This window comes from Centruroides vittatus, unplaced genomic scaffold, assembly GCF_030686945.1.
Source record: "Centruroides vittatus isolate TY-2023 unplaced genomic scaffold, ASM3068694v2 contig_2747, whole genome shotgun sequence".
Lineage (NCBI taxonomy): Eukaryota > Metazoa > Arthropoda > Arachnida > Scorpiones > Buthidae > Centruroides > Centruroides vittatus.
Window position 1 is genome coordinate 290,131 of NW_027121750.1, and position 20,656 is coordinate 310,786.

General features: G+C 34.3%; 2 protein-coding genes across 2 annotated transcripts; one reads left to right on the forward strand and one right to left on the reverse strand.

Moving 5' to 3' along the window:
• The first annotated feature begins 2,994 nt into the window (after positions 1-2,994).
• On the forward strand, positions 2,995-14,960 carry LOC136972029 (serine/threonine-protein kinase Chk2-like). Its single transcript, XM_067266585.1, has 16 exons — positions 2,995-3,196; positions 5,495-5,619; positions 6,675-6,753; positions 7,272-7,337; positions 8,695-8,785; positions 9,197-9,308; positions 10,502-10,549; positions 10,630-10,694; positions 10,774-10,873; positions 10,942-10,980; positions 11,044-11,091; positions 11,157-11,320; positions 12,141-12,256; positions 12,359-12,444; positions 13,096-13,161; positions 14,686-14,960. Exons 1-16 carry the CDS (start codon positions 3,043-3,045, stop codon positions 14,776-14,778), a joined length of 1,452 nt encoding a protein of 483 aa, XP_067122686.1. The 5' UTR covers positions 2,995-3,042; the 3' UTR covers positions 14,779-14,960.
• A 1,563-nt stretch (positions 14,961-16,523) lies between these two features.
• Positions 16,524-19,157, reverse strand: Pa1 (PTIP associated 1). The gene is made up of 3 exons (XM_067266586.1): positions 18,788-19,157; positions 16,894-16,976; positions 16,524-16,809 (listed from the first exon to the last, which is right to left on the reverse strand). The coding sequence occupies exons 1-3, from the start codon at positions 19,057-19,059 to the stop codon at positions 16,646-16,648; spliced, it is 519 nt and encodes a 172-aa protein (XP_067122687.1). The 5' UTR covers positions 19,060-19,157; the 3' UTR covers positions 16,524-16,645.
• Positions 19,158-20,656: the final 1,499 nt, after the last annotated feature.

Below are 20,656 nucleotides of genomic sequence, written 5' to 3' on the forward strand. Positions count from 1 at the left end.
CAGTTAAAGCGCACGTGAACACACACAAAACGTAAACAAGTCACAAAGAAGGCGCTGGGCAATTGCGCATGCTCATGACGTCACTCGTGATGTCGACATGAAACCTCTCTATACAGCACTGGATTGATAATGATGACAATAATTAATTCTAATTAGTCATTCTAATTATTACAAAATAATTAAATAAAAATTCGTGTTTTCTAATTTATAAACCATATTAAAAATAATTAATATCTTTAATGCTTAACAACCCACTAGTGGCCGAATGGATTAAACCACTATACGCCAATGAAATTTTTTAGGTTTTCTTCACGTTTTTAGCGCTTAAATTGGAGCCAGTTTTCTATAGAAAGTCCTCCAGGGAGGAATCTCCCTCAGAAGATCTCCAAGTGTCACGTTCCATCTTACAAACATTAGCGAGGTTGAGGCCGAAGTTTTCAACGCGAAAACGTGTACGTCGGACATTCAGCGCCGCTTTCCTGTAAGCCTAGAAGTTTGACAATGGCGTTTGGAAAGTCAATGGGATCATGCTCGACATTCCAAACGCCATTGTCAAACTTCTAGGCTTACAAGAAAACCGGCGCTGAACGTCCGACGTACACGTTTTCGCGTTTAAAACTTCGGCCTTAACCTCGCTATTATATACAAATTTCTTCTAGCCGTTCTATGATCGCCTGGATTCTGTGAGAAGCCCTCTAGTGGATTTTTTGTCGCATATTTTCTGAAATTTTTCAAAAAATTTCAAAAAATTTAAGTTCTCCAATTTCTTCGAGCTGAGAAAAAATGCAATAAATAACGTTTTATTGCGCGCCGAGTTTATTTGAAAAAAAGTCGAAAAGTGCCGGCGTCTCACGGAATCCAACGCGACCATTCGGGTAGAAAAAAATCGGATAAAAAAATCAAGTTTGCGATAATCGCTATCTTCGATCGCGACCATCTTTTTCGCTATCGATTCTTTTCTCCCAACAATTTTATTTTTTTCAATAAAAGGATCGATTCTAGCCTGATTTTGAAACGAGATATCGCAATTTATTATTAAACTCAGCGATGTCTCATTATACTTTACGAGAAATCGCGTTGTCCGCGCGATAAATAACAGCGCAAAAATTCTCAAAATTAATATCTCCAATCTAAATTGCGCTAATTGTACAATTTTTTTTTCTTGCGTAAGAATTTCATTTAGGTATTGTTGCAAATGCATTTTTTGATGAAATTTCGAGAATATTTTTAGTTATAAATAGATGAATTTACGCATTCGACATCATGTCGTAAATTGCCGAATTTGTGATGGTCCACACATTATTTTTTTGATTGCTTCATTTCATGCACAGAAAACATTTACATCTATACTATCAACAAAAAATTTTGATGAATTAAATAATAATTTGAGCGATGTCATGTTTTATATTAGGTGATCGAGTTAAGCCTAAGACACGACTATATCACATTAAAAATTAAAAATAAAATTTTTGTGTAAAAATATAGAGAAAATATCTGTTAATTCTTAAATACAACATTTATATGAGTAAAACAAAATAAAAGCTTCGTTAATTGGTCGATTTACAAGTCAGAAAGAAGCATTTGAAAATAAAGTCATAAAACAATTAACGGCTATTGACATTCGCGGTAGGTGGTAAAGCGGTGTCTATTGACAAATTTTCTCGCAGTAGTACGAAATTTATACTGACTTCTCTTGAAAGAGTCATATTTCTTCGGTATTTTCAAACAAATCCAATGGCAATCGGTCAAACGTGAGATAAATTACAGCGAGTTGAAATTTGATATGTTTACTTTTTACGTATCAAATTACATAAAATTCGACACAAATAAACCATTTGTGTCAATATAAAAATATTTTACACTGTTTAAAAGTAGAAAAAAAAGAAAACAAACAAGTAATAATAATTTTTGAAGCGAAGCCAAAAATTTTACAATTTAAAGATACAAATGGCGTCTGTCGGAGCCCACGTAACTAAAATTTAAGCAAAAAATCACGTGACCATAGAAGCGCTAGTAAATGAGGTTGTTTAGATAGTACTGTCATTGCAAATCCTCAGATCGCCCGTGTGCCGCGTTGTCGTATACGAGTAAAGCAAACAGACGCAGAAGGCAGGTCTATTACAGTATTTTTTGTCAAAACTTCACGTATTGAGTGTTAAATTTTACTGAGATATGAATTTATAAAGTTGTGTCCGACTTTTGGATTACCCTGTAATTTGTAAAAAATTGTATTAATATTTAATGATTATACCTTTAAATAACAAAATTATTAAACCTAGTACTCACGTGCAGAAACGGATAATGATAAACATAAACTAAAAACTGCTGTTCCATCGTTTTTCCTCCTCGAATGCATCCATGTATAGAAACTCGAATGTAAGGATAAGTACGCCAAAGAGGTTTATGCCAAGGAGTTTTGCCGCCACGGATGCGAACAGGTGAGCAGTACCAGTACGTAGGGTGGCATACATTACCGGCTAATTTATGAGTATTTTATTATGTTTATGTAATTCTTTACCGCGTTTTTCTTGTACGACGTGTCCTTTTTTTATTTGATACATTACAGTGCCCTGCGGTCAAGGCGGCAGCCTACCGCTCCGGGGGATCCGAGAAAGAATTCCGACGGGGGTCGATAAACCCCAGAAATTCTGCCCGACAGTCTGTCCCGGATATGTCAGGCCCCCTCTTTAATTCCCGTTTATCCGGTTGCTCCTTCTCGGACTTGGCCGAATTTACAAAGGGATCGATAAAAAAAAAGGCAGGGACCTCGAGGCGGAGTCAAATATTCAAATCAAAAATCCAAATAACGAAAGGTAATTTAAAAAATAAAGTTTATAATTAATTCGCTTAATTGAATTATATATATATTTTTTCTAATTAATTTATTAAAACATTAAAATTAAAATATTTGATGATGATAAAACGAAGGCTATCTTTTGGCTATATTTTGCTATCGATGTTGGTTAAGCGAATCTGGCAGGAGCATGCATGGACGGGTCGTCCGCTATCGAGTTGTGTGTGCACGTGAGAGGGGACGGAAGGATGTCGCAAAGTGAAAATTTAGCGAGTAGCGGCGGAAGCGGTGGAGCAATGGTGGGTACGCAAGATTTATCGGGTTACAGCTTTTCAGACGAAGAAACACCTGACGGAGTTTGGGGAAGATTATTTCCCTGCAGCTCGAAATTTACATTTTTAGGTAAATGAAGTTACCTTCGATTTCAGGTGTAATAGACAACACAATGTTCTACACGTTGTGTTGTGTTGTAACACGTGGTTTATCTTCCGTAATTTCTGTATTTCCTTAGTTAATAACAATCTTATGTGTTTTGTAATGCAAATTCGGCAATGAACGAATACAATTGTGACGACTGTTTTAATTAACAGTCGATTTATTTAAATTGTTTCGTTCCGATTAGTTTTATTGGTTAATGTTACCTATGATTCCAAGATGGTGGCTCGTCTCATTCCAGCAAGGAAACAGTGGGGACGCACGTTCTAACCTAACCTAACCTCACCTAGGTACAATTCTAGGTCCGAATGACGCGGTTGGGACTTTAACAGAGCTGTAGAGCATACTGTTTCCTTTCTTCTAGTTGCTGGAATCGGAGACGAGCCGCCATTTTGGAACCATAGGACATTAACCAATTAATGATTTGGGTATTGAGTTTATCGTCGAAGTTATCTTCTAGATGTGTAGGGAACACTCTAGAACATTTATCTGGCAGGTACAGTTTACAGTTTACTGGTACGGAGATACAGGTTACAGTTTACTGCATGAAGCCAAATGCAAACTTGGTTTCACACAGTAAACTGGTCAGAGTTGATGTCGAATGAAATTTGCTTGATTATCGTAGGTTAGACACTATCAATTGCGTGATTATGGACTTGGCGTCACACTACGTCGTCCTTAGATGGAAAGTGGATGGTTCCTTTGATAATCCGGATCCGTCCTGTTGATTTTTCCGAGTGACGATAGGGAGTCTTTTGACAGAGGTTGAGGACCTCTGTCAAAAGAATTGCAGTGACAATCGATGGTCCAAACATCAATTATACATACGTTTATTAATTAGTTTAGCAGAAGTTAGTAGCTATTTATTATGGACACATTTATTGATCGATTAATGAAAAAGCCATCTTCTAACCATAATTAATTGCACGTTTATTAGAGCAAACTCCAGTTAACTAAGTAGACAAGAAGCGCTTGTACATGCATGGATTAATTACGTATTTATTAATTAATTCACGAAAAAAGAGAACTCTTGAACATAGACATTATTTATGAAAAAATCACAGGGTTTTACCTTTAGTAAAAGCAGTAGTAATAAGTAATGACCAATAGTAATAAATGAAACCTTGCACAGGCCAAGTCAAATAATGATAGTAGAGTAAGTAGGAGTACACTGCTTATAATATGGGTGAGTTCCCTTTTTAAGTTGGTAAAGTTGTTAAAAACAGTAGACTGCACTGCAATCGAAGATCTTCTAACGTGTTTTCTGCAAGACATTTGTCATTAAAATAGATGATTAACTGCCGAAATAGTAATTGCGACACTCTGACGTTCGAGCCACCATTGATTCGTTGTATTTTTGTTGCGGAGTGGCACGTTGGATGGCAGATATATGATTTCTCACATAAAGAGAAAAAAGATGCTTTGCAAGGTATAATCGTGAATTCGGACTTTCCAATCTATCCTCCCGTGTACCATCACCATCCGTGCCAGTCATTTCAAGGTGGGCACAAGGGTTAAAGCTGCCGTTTATTATACACACCACTTTGAAGACATAAGAGAAATCATTAACTTTCTTGATCCTGTTGAAATAGCATGTATTTGTGATGCTCAAAATGGAATAGAAACACTAGAGAATGACTTGGGTTACATCAAAGCCAATTTCTCTTTTCTGGCCAACATAATTACAAAGATTGAATGCCAAATTTCCCTTCTTAGTGTGATTGAGATGATCTGTGATGTACAAGATACTGAAGAAAATCTTCCAAATTCTCTGAAAAAAGTGGAATTAAGAAAAAAGTTTTAAAGTTAAAGTTTTTTTTTTAAAGTTTGTTATTTTAAATTCTGGACTAAGCACGATAAAAGAAATTGTCAAGGCTTTAATAGGAGACAATAGTGCTAAAGTACCAGGTGTTTATGGCATTCGAAACATTGTTGCTTTCAAAAAATGCTCCAGTCACATTTCGCAAAGTAGAATGATCTTTCTCTCCATACAAATCTCTTTTTTATAGGTATTGTCACTCTGAAAAAATCTAAAATCATATTTAGTTTTCATATAGCAATTAGGCATTGCGGAGTCTGTCGTGAAATTGAGAGGACGAAAATTAAGTGACGGTATGATAAATTCAATAGAAAGATGAAGACACCCGTCAACTTAATTTGTTTTAAGTTGATTTTTATCACTTTTAATTCTTTTGACATATTTAACATAATACATTTTTATATTATTCTGTTGTAAAATATAAATTTTATTGTTATTAATTTCAGTTTTGACTAAAGACAAATATACGTTTGGAAGAGACATCGAATGCGACTATTGCTTTAATTCACCCAAAATTAAAAACCATCCGACTTTCACTTCATACAGCAAGTTTCATTTTTCATTAATAAGAGTAAGTTAATTAAAAAGAATTACTTAATTATGCATAACTTAAAATATCTTTTAAATATATTATTTAGTTATTTTTATATAATAAAATAAAAGTATTTAATTAAATACAGAACAATTTAATTAGAGATGATCTTCATTTGTATACAGTACACTCTTGGTAATGCATCCTCTTGTTTATCAAGGATACTTCCCTAGAATGATCGCTTATGCGCTTCAGTTCCCATAAAAATGTTAGTCGCGTGGAATAAACGGGAAAACACGCGTGCATCCCGATCTCCCTGCTCCCTTATGTATAAGGAACGGCTGGATTTACAAGAGTTTAGTGTATTTAAAATGGCAAAAAACGATTGCCTTCTAAGCATCTTCAATATTTAAAAATGTTAAAATTTATGTATTATTATCTAAATTCTCTGAAGAATAAATAGGAGAAAGATGGGGTAGTTAGGAAAGTTTTATTTTCTTATAATTAAGACTAAACACCAAACTAGCAACAAAACAATATTTAGGGCTTATTATAGGAATTTTTATAGCGCAGCGATCTATTTTTCTTGAAGACATAAAGTGCAAATGTGACGAACCTCACTGTCTTGACTATCTTTGCCATCACCTGATCAGTTTGGTGACATATTACACAACATATTCTACTTTCTGTTTAATTGCAAGACAAATATCAACAGTAAAGGCATTCAGCGCCTCCATTGTTTGAACTTTGAAGAGAACAACGGTTTCTAGGAACCAATAAAAGTGAATTAAACTTTTGTTTTTTACGTGGCAACCTTGGCTGGTTTCCTTTGTCACCCTAACATAATATATCTCTCTCTTTTCTTTGTTAAGATGGAGGTACCAAATGAGAGACATGGTGAAGTAACTCTGTTTTGCCCCCACATAGCTCTTCATCTTGTTCCCTATATTTTGATGATGGTAGTATAAACGTAGAAACAAGAATAATATTTTAATTTGTTAAGAAATAAATCGTATTCAGGGCCAATGAATTTTATATATAGTGGTGTACTTTTTAGTTTTTGTGAGTGTAACTTTACTCTTTTATTTTCACAGGAAACGACAAGTACGGGAATATTTACATTGCTAGAAGATTGTAGTAGTAACGGAACTTATATAAACGGAGTTAAAGTCGGTACGCATCATACGTTTAATTTTCCTTTCTTTATGACCCCCTACTTTTACAACTGGTATACATTTTCAATCATATTTAATTGTTATATTATTATTTGTTGATTACTTCAGTGTGATATCACAAAGCTTAAACTGTCTATTCAAAATGTAACATTGATTTAAATATGGCACCAAATCGGCGAGAAATACGACGGCTCGTTCGACAACGGTTTCTAGGAACCGATAAAAGTGACGATTGATGTTCGGATTAAAGGTATAAAGGTGCTAACTTGTTATCCTGACAATTCCAGGTGTGAATTCTGATTGGCTCAGAAATTTTCATAGATGAGCTGGGTATGTTGAAGACCCAACATACCTAGTGTCGTCATTGTGGTCCTGGTTGAAACTGCGATAGGCATGCAAGGAAGATTCTTAGTCTTACGCGTCAGAAAGAGTTTAAAATAAAGTGGGGTCTATTGTAATTAATTGTTTTATAAATATATATATTATATGTATAATAAAACCATTTTATTATTTTAGGAAAATCTAAGAAACAACTTCTAACTAACAATGATGAAATCTCCCTTATTGTGAAGCAGAATAGAGGTAATAATATTTTAAATGATAAATTATTATTTTAGACTCAAAGATTTAATTAATGTATTGAAAATAATAATCTCTTTGTTAGTCTTTTTGGTACTGTTTTAAATGGAAACTATAAAATAGCCAGGTGTTTTACCTCAGAGAAGACAGGGTAAAAGACAAGGAAGTAAGGAACAAAAGAGTTAGTTGTCAGTGAGACTGAGTAAAGATGTTCAGTAATTTGTGCATTTATTCCTACACATGTATTTTAAAAACAAAATTCTTGAGCACAGCATATTATATAATGCAAATGTTTTATATTTATACTTCTGTTTTTTTCCTAACAAGAAATAACAAAATTTGAACTTCAAGTGAAAATATTGAGGATCATTGCATACAACTTCCAGAATTCCTTGGCCCACCAGTGGCCAAGCAGTTCTGTTCCTTGAACACCGATAGTTCAGTCGTGGGTTCGCGCCTCGCCAGGACGGGCTGGCCATGCGGTGTTTTCTGGGTTTTCTCTATGTTTGTAACACCTGAATAGGTGTCAGTTACCCTTAAAAAGATCTCCCAGAAGGCATTCTCCCTAGGCAGATTGCCCAAGTGTCGCAATTTAACAAAACAAATCCAGAAATCCTCTAGTATGATTGCGTACTACAGGGACGTATATTTAACACTAGATACTACTGCCACTTCCTTGAACATCGTCATCATCCAGCAACTTGTCACAAAAGACCACAGTTGCTGTAATTAAATCTTGTTGTTCTGCATGACAATGCACATAGCCATTCTTTGTCATCAGTAAAACATTGAAATGTAAGTGCAAATATGCAGTTAAAAATGCCTGAAATGTGCATTAATTGCACTCTTAATAAAATTTTTCGTTATTCCATTATTTGGTCTCGGTAGAATAGTTTAAATTGAATTTATTAATTCAGTTATAATTAATAATTTAAAAAATCTTCAAATTATAATTTTTAATTGTTTTATTGTGTTTGTTTGTTTGTATGTGGCACTGCAAAACACGGGCAATTTGCCGAGTGGAACGTCTTTCTATGGGAAACTGATCCCTATTTAGTCGTTACAAACATGAAGAAAACGCCACATGGGCACAAATCCACAACCCACTACCAGTGTTCGGTGGTTTTATCCACTCGGTCACTGGTGGTTAATTGTTTTAACTTGTTCTTTTAATATCAGAGTCGATAAAACTAGAATTTCCACCAGTTTAATCTTATTTATTGGGTAAGAACTGGTCAGTATCATTAAATGGGGTCATTTAATGATATTGACCAGTTATTACCCTCAGACAGAGTGATTATGACAGATGGATTCTACTTTATAAAAGAAAGAAAATTAAAATTCCAAAATTGTCTTACAGCTTTTGTTTATATGGACGAAACAGCAGAAGAAAACAGTCAATATCCGGCGCAAATTACGAGCAAGTATACGGTCAGCAAAATGTTGGGAAGGTAAATTTAAATATTATTATTAATATACGTTTTTAAATAATCTTAATTTCTGTTTACATAAGTTTTATTTAATTTAATGGATATTTTCGATAATATGTAACATAGTTAGACGAGGTGCTTGACGAGCGAGAGGGTCAAGTAAATGTTTAATGATATTTATCTTCGCGTAGAGTGATGTTGTGTCTGTATGCATCTGTACGTGTGTTTGTCGAGTCAGTTTTTATCCAAAATTTCAGGAGACTTGCCAAAAGATGGCATGAGAACACACGCAGACACGTCATCACTCTACACGACAATACGTACCATTTAACGTTTAGTTGGCCCTCTCGCTAGTGCACTTACACGTTGAGTGCCTCGTTTCTAAAAATTTGTTAATCGTAAATTAATTTCGTGTTTTAAACCATTTTCTAGAGGCACTTGCGGGGAAGTTCGATTAATATTTGAAAAAGGAACTTGTTATCGATACGCATTAAAAATTATTTCTAAGAAAACGTTTTCAACTGCGAATAATACTGCTATTTTGGTAGGTTAACCACGATGGAATTTCGTTTAATACTTTTTACTTTTTCTCTTAATTTGTGTTTCTTTTTGTGTTTTATGTGAAATATGAGATTTTATATTTGGAAAAGATTTGATTCTTACAAAAGTAAACTAGAGCTTTATTTTAAAATAAGTGAGCATATGAAAGTAGAACTCACAGAAATCGGTGAAAGGTGTTTCGTGATGAGTGGGCCAGTCCGAGAGTTTTTTGTGCCCTAGGCATATTCTTACCACACTCCCCTTTTACTACAAGACACGTTGTCCATTGAATAACCTGCGTGCCTACGTGTGACAGCTCTGGATATATACATAATATGTCTAATTAAAATAATCGATAAATATTTCTGATGCTTGTTGTGGCCTTTCTAAAGTTTTGCATTCTAGGTAACTACCTAGTGTGCCTATAGCTCGGTCCTTACGTTTATTACTACATTTTATTGTGTTTGTTTATTGATCTACATCAGTGCTTTTTGACTTCTGGTCCACGGACCTGTGTGTCCGTGAAAATATTTCACTGGTCCATAGAAAATATTTGATCGTGTCGACACTGGTGCAGTAATCTAGAGTTACTGTACATACTTTTTTTTACGTACGGTAACTCTGGATGAGCGTAATTCGTAGTCACATATAATTACCGGTCCGTGTAAAATTTTCCAGTTTTACCAGTCCGCGACGAGAAAAAAGTTGAGAAACACTGATCTACAGGATTGACTCGGTGTATTGCAATGCATGAATGTAAATCTTTGAGATAAACTGGCTAAGTTTAGCTGGCCAATGCTGGAAAGTTCAAATTTATTCCGCAGCTTAGCAGTGAAGCAAAATGGCTGATGGCTCCTATTCCAAGGTGGAAATTCTTTATTTAAACTATTTAAATGATCCTTATCCTAATATTACAAGGGATTCTGATTTAAATATCAGATCCTCAGAAAATTTCATGTGCAGATTTGATCTAGATATGTTGGATCTTATGCATTCTTCATCTATTCGTCCCATTGTATACTTGGCAAAATTTACAACGGACCCGGTAAAAGTCTCTGTTCTCTCGAAGCGAGAAACAGTTAAATAACTAAAACTATTAATGAAATTGAAATTATTCTCCATCGTAAACTCAAGTTTTAACTATTTAAAAGCGAAACATTTTGTTTTTGAAATAAAATTTTTACTATTTTAATTTAGAAAAAGAATATTATGAACGAAGTGAACGTACTGAGGTCGTTAGAACACGTGAGTATTTTAAAGTTACTTTTGCATTTCAGTTCGGCAACGAAATAACAATGATTATTTAAAACTCTTAACGTTTTTAGCCATGTATTGTGAAAGTCGAAAATGTTATAGATACAGAAGATACACTGTATATAGTTCTAGAACTGTAAGTAATATAAATACAAGAGTATTTACATAAGAAATTTGGAATTTTCTGGTATGTAATTTTGGATTTTTTCCATTAGAGTAGAAGGAGGCGAATTATTTGACCGCGTGGTGAGCGTCGAACATTTCAACGAACCTACGGCTAAACTTTTGTTCTATCAGATGGTGGTTGCTGTAAAGGTTAGTCCAAATCTCTTCTGTTGGAAACAATTTTTACGTAAATAAAATATATTATTTTATTATTTTAGTATCTTCACGATCAAGAAATAACACACAGAGATTTAAAGGTAAGTTAACAAGTAATTTAACAATATTTTTCTAATATTTAATGAAACTTTATTCATTATCAGCCAGAAAATATCCTTTTATCGGGCGAAGAGAACGAGACTGTTATAAAGGTAATTATTCCTTCTTGTGTCAAATTAAATTTATTAAAAGTTTTATTAACTGTCAAGATTTACAGGTTACGGATTTTGGTCTGTCGAAATTTGTTAACGAACAAACAATGTTGAAAACGTTTTGCGGTACGCCGACTTACCTCGCGCCCGAAATCATTTTAACTGCGGGCTGTGGTAGCTACACTAAAGCAATCGATTGCTGGAGTCTCGGCGTAATATTGTATATCTGGTTAGTAAAACTTTTTGTATATCAATAAGACTTTATTTCGGTTTTTTATGAAAGAAATTTAAAACCAGGCTTAAGTTTCATTTTACGCTCTTACTTCTCGTTGAGTTATTCTTGCTAATTATTGTAATTTCCTGCCAATAAGCAGTGGGTTGCGTGTGTAATTTAATTTTGGCTCAGTTCTTTGACAAACATCACGAGTGAAATTATGACTACGACAACATTATTACAGACAGTCCTGTTTTCCGATACAATAGCTTGTTAAATGGAATAAAAGAAGACTAGGAAAATGGAACTTTCTAATTAAATATCATTTTAATAAGTCAATTGAAAATGATGCATTGACTGATTTCAACAAAGGTTGACAAAGCTGGTCATCAGTGTTTAATACCATTTTCATAATTACTTCAGTCTAGGAAATGTTAACATGTCTCCATTTCATTTTTATAACAATTAAATTACTTGGCATTTTAAAAAATTTAGTGACGTTAATTGAATATTTTTTCATGTAGAATGTGAATAACAATAAAACATTACAATGTAAATCAGCCAGCCAGTTGGCAGAGTATTAAAGGCGTTGGCCTACCCTCTGTGACCTGGGATCAAATCTGGACGGTCGAAAAACCCCAGAAATTTTTAACGGGCAGTCAGACTTATCCCTCGTCACCCGGCCACTCCATTGCGAGCCTGGAAAAAGGGTCGTCTTAATGCTCGTGGGGTGGAGAGTCCAAAAATGAAAAGAAAACAATGTAAATTATTATTATTTTGAATTTAAAAGTAGTTTTTAATGATATTTATAGATAAAAGGTTGTTTTTTATATAGTTTAGCCGGATATCCTCCATTCAGTGACGATTATAAGGATATGCCTTTACCGGAACAGATAATTAAAGGACGTTACATGTTTCCAAAGAAATATTGGAATCACGTTTCTAAACCAGGTATTTATGTAGATTTTGTTTTCTGCAAATGTTAATTTTTAAAATTTTATAAAACTACTTGCCAATACTATTTCTATTCAATGCGAATTTAAATATTTTCAGCTATTGATCTCGTAAAAAGACTATTAACCGTTAATCCGGAAAACAGAATTACGTTGGAAGAAGCACTTCAACATCCATGGTTTAAGGTAGAGATTTTAATTTTTATAAAGTTAGTTATAGTAAAGTGACTATGTGCTACAACACAAGACCGCTTGCAGCTCTACTACCTCTAGGAAGCGACGTAAACGAAAACGGCAACTCTGTAATTAGGAAGGCATTTTGTGTTCTGCCGTTTGCAAACTCGAAATCGTTTTGCGTTCTCCTGGAAATGTCCAGAGAAAGTTTGTCTTAAATAGTGGATCACTTTGAAATTTTACAAAACTCATGTTGTACAATGAAGAGTGATTCCAATTTTGCAAACTGCCAAACACACAATGCCTTCCTGTACACTTATAGCACTTCCCTAGAGGTAGTAGACAATAAAATATTTGAATACAGATGGGAAATGAAACTCTGACAGTTTCTCGTTGTACATCGCATACTTCTTAGATAATAATTTAATTTCTGTAACCACGTTAAAGGTTAGCATTCATTTCGGAAGACACTGTATTTACGAGTATATAAACCACTTTTATCCGCACTGTTTTTACATAAAAGATTTACAACCTAAACTGGAATTAATCGTAATTAAAATTCTATTTAAAATGGGGTTATATAATTATTTTCCACTGCAAAGTTTATTAATGTTTTCTATGATTTATTATATAAAATACAAGAAACGTAAATTTCTCTTACAGGACAAGAAGATGATCAAAAAAGCTAATGCATTGATGTATCCTAACAACCAACAGATGAAACTGAGGGTAAATTCTATTATATGTTCCTCTCACTATGTCTATTGAAATATTAATCATAAAAGGTTCAGATTTCTAATTAAAAATTAATTTTTTTCCTCTATATCAAATACAGTATTGTTTATTCATATTTTGATTTCATTGAGTTTTTTGTGATAAGGAACTCTTGTAAAATATGCAATAGAGTTTCCTGTGATTAGTATAATTTAGTGACAACTATTAATAAATTAAAGAATTTTCAACATGGCTGCCTCCATGAGAAATGTTTGGCTTTGTGTATAAGGTATTTTTACCAGAACAGTATGGATTCTTCTAATATTTGGGACAAAATTACAAGGAAACAAGTAACTAAATATAGGAAAGACCTTGTGATCCAATTGTTTGGAAGGATAATAAAAGAAAGCAGCAAGAAACTTAGGGAATCCTCATGTGCCTTATGTATAAAAGTAGGTTTCTGGAAAGGAATTTAAGCAAATTAAACCTATTAGGAGTTGTTCTCAATAAATTAAGTATTTCTTGTATGTTCCAGAGTCTGTGAAACAAACACCCTCTTAGAAGAGGAGGGGTTTATTTCATAAAATTTTAGAACATAGGCAATAAGTCAAAGCATGCATATAAATGAACCTCAAAAGCAGCAAATAGTTTCCAAAACTAAACGAGAAGCAAATTGAGCATATGAACTATTAGAAAGCAAATCACATGTTCCTAAACTCAACAAATTGTTTAAAGAATTAATTGGAAACAAGCACCACTGATCGATAACATTTCAATAAAAAATTTAAATGATCTTTAACGTTTAATAAAACGAAAGACAATTATATCATGTTGTACATGAAAATGCTGTGAGATATCAATAATATACCAATTTAAACTATCAATAATTGTCTGCATCATTGACATATCACTTGCAACAGTTTCAGCAGAGAAAAATTTTGTTGGACTTGACGCTAAACTGGTCTGGTTTAATGTGGCGTAAGAGCACACAAGTAAAGCGCTTTATAAAGCGTCTAGTTTGGGAATGTACTGTACCTAACCAAAAAGAATAATTGATGTTTTTTCCATACATATACTAAACAAAACCAAATAAATTCTTCAGCACCGGTCAGGGATATCACTCCTGTGGAGGACAGCGATCATGTTAAGTGAAAATGCAATATTTTAACTATTGTATTTTCATTTAATTCCTGTATAATTGAACTTCTTGTCCCAAACTCGGTAACAGTGGATCCACAGTTCCACTTTTATCCCTCTCGTAGGCAATTAAAAGTAATGAAATAGGAACGACAGCATTTCAACATTACTGAACTTTTTGTTTTAATAATTGTAATGTTTTTTAGTTTAATTTTTCAAAATGTTCTTAAAAAAAAATACTGAATTATTACATGAGTTTAACAATAACTTTGGAAAAATCTCTAGGAATCTCGGTCTGTGTTCATCTTATTATTGATTTATTTTAATTTTTAGCAAAATTGAAGGAAATACAATAAATAAAACTGAAAGAAGTTGATAAACTATTGTATGTTTTGTTTACAGAACAAACGATCGAGAAGTTCGGAATCCGAAGAAACCGAAACACCCAGCACTAGTAAACGCTCTTTGACAAACGGATACAAAGAGGACAAATGAATGTGGCAAGCATTCCAAACGGATATATATATATATATACATGTGTATATTTTTTAAATTAATTTACACCATACTGTTCCACGATAGTTGAATTTCTATTTTTTTTTCTTTTTTTTTTGACGCACATATTTTTTAAAAGTTTGTTTAATGTGTGTGTGGGACACACACACGATTTATACAGTCATAATGTAAGTAATTCAATTTGTGGACATATTTTTATTTTGTAACATTTACGGGTCAATTTTGAAATTGTGCATTTTATAATTAATTGTAAATAAGATTCTTTTTTAAGAAATAAACTATAGATTATAGTTTAAATGCTTGTCTGTGTGTAAATAAATAAATTTATCTCCAAACATTTATAATTTTTTAAATGGACAAATAATCTATTATATAGATTATGCAAGCGTAAACAGTACGGTTCTATTTTTAATTAATTATTGCGAGCCAATATCGGTAAATGTGTTTACAATTTGTGCTTTAAATTATCTTAAGTAATATGCTTAATCAAACTGAAAATACATAATTTTAAAGCTTTTAGATCTATTCTTTGGAACTTTACCATCATTCTTATTCTGTACTTGGACCTTAAGATGGAGTAGAACACTCCAAAATAAATCTAATCCAGCACCAAAGTTGTTTGGCTACTAAAAATTAATCAGACTCAGAGTTGTTCATCTAATTTAAATGTTAAGATCAAAACACAGTTTTCAGTCGTAAGGGTTTTAAAATGATTAACAGTACTTATTTGATAATTTACGTAATGAAAACAAAGAAAGTGATATTGAAGCAGATAACTAAGGGTATGACGAGCGGCAATATGTGGTTCCCATTCAAAAGATGCTCTTCTTGCCGTCGACCGTCTTCGTCGGTTTATTCCAACTATAGAAAACTCCAAATACGCATTTACTTACGTCGATAAATTAGTCGAATACGTCGTAATCGATGCAACTAAGAAAATACGTCAATTCTTCATAAAAAATGTCCGAAAGCCTTTGTCGTTTAATTGATCACTCTCCAATACTGGAATACCTAAACACAAACAAAACATCTAAACTAGCATATATATTACAAATGTTTTCATCTACTCATAACAGACATCTTTATGTACATATATATAACTTGGTATTAATATAAGCAGACGAAAATGTTTATAAAAGTGTGAATTTGAGGTAATATATGCCTGTTTAGGTGTTTTCGTTGTATTTAAGCCTTTCTCATTTTACATATTTGACAATTACTTCAAAAAAAATTCATGAAAAGATACAAATAAATTTATCTGGAAATAGAACCTGCAATCTTACAATGAAAGGCATAATGAAATATTAATATATTTATGCATTAAACGTTTTGGTTAATGTTACCCTTGGTGCCAAGATGGCGGCTCGTCTCTGATTCCAGCAAGGAAACAGTGGGACGCACGTTCTAACCTAACCTAACTTATGCTAATAATTATGGTAATTTATTAGAATAGGTTAGAACATGCATCCCACTGTTTCTTTGCTGGAATCAGAGACAAGCTGCCATCTTGGCACCAAGGGTAACATTAACCAAATTTTCTGAGGCTGAAATTGCATAATACTTGTTAAAGTTAACTGTTGCAAGCACTATCGAGGGGCCGACACTAAGTATATTTACGGCAATCTAGAACACGATAAAATTTAACTAAGAAGCAACCGTGCATTCATGCTAATGTTTTATATTACGTAAATATTTTTAAAATCAATAAAAATTAAATGTAAAAATTATTTTTACTCAGTTTATTGATATTAAAAAAAGTATGAAGATGACGATGAAAAATGAATAAAATATTAAAAATGCAGTTATGTGTCTCTAAATGTTACATAACGATAAGTCGCTCCGCATTCTAATTTCCAGCCGTCGACTGGGAAACGTTTGAGATGGTCTTTTGCCTGTCGCCCGGCTTTTGGATTTTCTTATCCATCTCGTCCAGGTGACGATATCGTCTTATGTCCAGCATTACTTTGTCCAGTCTTGCCACCCGCTTCTGGGCACTGCTGCTACCGCCGACTGGAAGAAATTCGGAGTAATATAACTTCTGTGAGGCAACTGCTTTCATACACTGTCAAAAAGTAAGTTAACGATCTGACTAACCTGGCGTTCTCCTGATTGGCGTTATTTTTTGAGTGGATCCATCGGACATTTCGTCATCAAAGTCGAATTCGTTAGGCTCGCACCTAAAAATATGAAGATTTATACTTTATACGAAATGCGGAAGATATATTTAAAAAGTTTTTCCCTTTTACTGGTCTATTATGCCACAATTATAAACAAAAAAAGGGCAAACAAATACATTTTTACAATAAATTACACCTGGCTTAGTATTATAAAGAATATACAGGTGTATGTCATATGTTTAAATATATAATGTCATCCTCTTGGTGATGACTTTCAAGTCTAATTTTTTCCCTACATAATTCTCGAAAAATTCAAGTTTGAAATTTCTTTATAAAATTATCACCCCATCCTTTCCATGGGACTTTTGGGTTAAGATTCCATTTTGCATATTCATTTGTGTCGAACAGTTCTCACATAGTGTGTGACAAACAAATCGAGGTTCAATCTCACAATAAGAAATCCAAATTGCCATCGGGGAGAGATGTTTATATATTAACTGAGTACTGAAATTGTTAATAAACAAAATCTAAAATATACACATACATACACGCACACACACCTAACTAAAGCAAACCAATATTCAAACATGAAAACTATTTTGACCTCATACATTGATCTTTGTTTATTGAAAATAATCATTAAATCCTAATACGAGTATAATGTGCTTTTCTACTCAGGTTATAGCCATAATACACGATACAAGTGTCCCTAAACGTTTTCTTAGATAGAGTACTCTTAAGTTTCTGGATTCAACCACAAATCAAATCTATTTTATCCATCAAAATATAACAAAGTAAGCAATGCACTATTAGTGATAGATAAGGTTGAAGAATTCGATCTGGTTAATTCTCAGGGGAGGACGGATAAAATCGATAGCCACTGCCTTGTCTCGATGGCCAATGGCATCAAGTAGCTAGCTTTAAGGGCACCGTGTTTATCATTCCTCGTCGTCCATTCATAATCACCCGTCATCCGCCCGTTAACAGACCGTCCGTCCACGTCCAAGGACGGCCCATCAACCGACCAAGGACATCGGTAAACTTCGACCTTATCCATCCTTAAAGATGCATCGCTAGAGTTCTTAGATTAACTACAACTGCCAGTTCGATCCCGTCCGTCAGAATCTTTTCTTTCTTCAGGTGGACGCGTATATACTAAGTTCCGTATTTTTGACATTTACTTACTTATTTGCATAAAAACGTACAACTCGGTCCACGAGTTTCTACTTAACGTAACGTAGCGAAATGCAGGGCATTGTAGACACGACGACGGTTCGTTAATCCGGCACCCTCCGACAAGTATCCCACAAACCGGAATTCTCTGATAACAATCCGGTACTCTAGTATTCCACAAATCAGAATTCGTTTAGACACACGGTGCATTAAAAATCTCGGGTGGAAAATAAGGTGAAGATGGGGGTGCACTCACACCGCCGGGGCAATTGCGGAATCGAGAGCATTGTCATTTCACCCGCAGCAACGCAACTGGCAGACGATACGCCACGGGGATGCCTCTCTGAAAGTTTTACGTGAAAAGCAGTCCCCATTTAGATGTCACAAACACAAAGAAAAACGGGTGGCCGGTCCAGCACAAACCCAGGACTGAGTACCAGCGTCTGGCAGATCCGTGGCATTCCGTTTCCGTGTGCTGGCTTGGCCACCGGCACACGGGAATCGAGAGCGACTCCTAACACGAAACGCCGGGAAGGAGGCAACTGGGAGGACCTTATAGCCGTGACCATACCCACTGGAGTAGGAGGGTTTAAAGCTGGGGAGTGCATCCCCCCGATTCAGAACTGCGACTTTACGGATTAACTCTCTTCTGCCGTATAACGCACCGTAACGAAGTAAGAAAGAAAGCGACGACGAACCTCTTGAGCTTGAGATCTTCGTCGTCCATTTGTTTCCTGTCGACGCATTCCGATTCGCTGGAATGGACACTGGGAGATCTTCTACCCGGGCATTGCCACTCCAGATCCAAGATTCCTCTCTTCTCTAATTTTATATACAAATCCAATATCTCTTCCGGTTTCGGCTCCCATATTCGACAACTTTCCTTCTCTTCGTCGCTGCAACTCACTCTCCAATCCTCTTCACTCTCTGTCGTCTCTTTCCCTTTCTCCAAACAGTCCGACGAACCCATCTTGCTTCTTAATAGTCACGTGATAGTTATTTTCATTACCATTATTTAAATTGATGAGAAAAACGAAAAAGTTGCATAATAATTTCGTTTTTATTTGGAAGAATTATATTAATAAATCGTAAAATAAGCAAAGCGTGAGACGGTTAAATCGTAAATATAAATTAAATTTTTAGAAATTTAAAACTTTATTATTAAATATGTATATTATTCATTTATTAGAGTCAAGTATAAATAATACGAATAAATTGATTTAATTATTTGTAAATTTATAAAATATGTCGTAGAAGTTATTCTAAATGAACCTAATGCGAAGATATGTAGAAATGACTAACTGTTCTGGATCAAGGTCCTGGAATATTTTCTAGGACCTTGGTTCCGGATGACGCATATTAATTAAAATCGTATTAATAATATAAATAAGAAAAATCTACGTGTTGCATTACGTAGTAATATTTTTCTTTTGAATTGAATTCTCTGAATACAGATGTGGAGAATAAAATTATGCATCGGAGTTTAATCATCCGCTGTACTCAGTGGTGATATTCGAAATAGTTAACAAAGGGTTCGCTAGCAGAAAATTTTTTCCTAACAATCACCGACAAACAAAATGGAAGTTTTGGCTGGAAATAAATACAATACCTTTTCTTGCGATATATCTAATAATCAGTGGCGTATTTGGAACGCGAGCCCTGGGCGAAGTAACAATAGTATATTAGTGCTGTCGACCTTTTTTTTCAGGCAGAGAAATTTTTCACCCCGAATAATTTTCACCCCGGCTGATAATAGACAGATGTCATCATCTCTCGAAATACAATATCCTTTTTATTTCGCTGTCCATACCCCGACACGTGTTCCACAGCCATCTTGTATTATCTCGCGCGCGTGAGATTGTGAGGTCTCTCTTATGACTGGATCTAGTTTCAAGAACTCTCTTGAATCGATCGTGATTAAACTTCGTTTCGGTCGAGATTGAAACGGTCGAGAGAGATCGCACCAAGACATAATCCCCGACCTTGCTCACAATCTAGATTGAAACGCTCGGTGCGAACTGGGTATAAGGCTCTAGTATAGTAGTATTACAGAGTATAATACGTATATTTTAATATATTAAAAAAAACAAACAAAACCACTCAGAAATGTTCCGTGTGTTTAAGAAGGTTCGGAAAACTGAAAATTTTAACAACGGGTTCGGCCGAACCTGTGCGAACCCGCTGAATATCACCACTGGCTGTACTCCATTAATTAAATGCGTCAGAAGATGAGCTACGGTTTTCCGAATTATATTGTCGTAGATATGCTATGAAATACAATATAGAAAAATGCAAATGCACCTATTTATTAAACAGATACAATGTATACAGCAAGAGGAAAATATGTACAAAACATGCATACACAAAACGTTAGTTGCCATTTTCCACGGGAAATATAAGTGCTTGAAAACGATAAAATTGCCTACTAAAACAGTATCCTGTATAGAGGCAATTAGCTGGTGCAAACCATGCCAATCGCTCTTATCCGAGAAGAGATATTGCATCTAGTTGCGCCACAACGAAGCCAGATTCGAAAATAAAATTTATCCAACACAGGATAAAAATAC

What these genes read in the sequence shown, in the direction of transcription:
- LOC136972029 (XM_067266585.1), top strand. Translation starts at nt 3,043, where the DNA reads ATGTCGCAAAGTGAAAATTTAGCGAGTAGCGGCGGAAGCGGTGGAGCA. An exon ending in TATAAACGGAGTTAAAGTCG is followed by an intron (nt 6,754 to 7,271) that starts GTACGCATCATA and finishes TTATTATTTTAG; the next exon opens with GAAAATCTAAGAAACAACTT. An exon ending in AGAACGAGACTGTTATAAAG is followed by an intron (nt 11,092 to 11,156) that starts GTAATTATTCCT and finishes CAAGATTTACAG; the next exon opens with GTTACGGATTTTGGTCTGTC.
- Pa1 (XM_067266586.1), bottom strand. Translation starts at nt 19,059, where the DNA reads ATGGGTTCGTCGGACTGTTTGGAGAAAGGGAAAGAGACGACAGAGAGT. An exon ending in GAAGATCTCAAGCTCAAGAG is followed by an intron (nt 16,977 to 18,787) that starts GTTCGTCGTCGC and finishes TCATATTTTTAG; the next exon opens with GTGCGAGCCTAACGAATTCG. An exon ending in GCCAATCAGGAGAACGCCAG is followed by an intron (nt 16,810 to 16,893) that starts GTTAGTCAGATC and finishes AATTTCTTCCAG; the next exon opens with TCGGCGGTAGCAGCAGTGCC.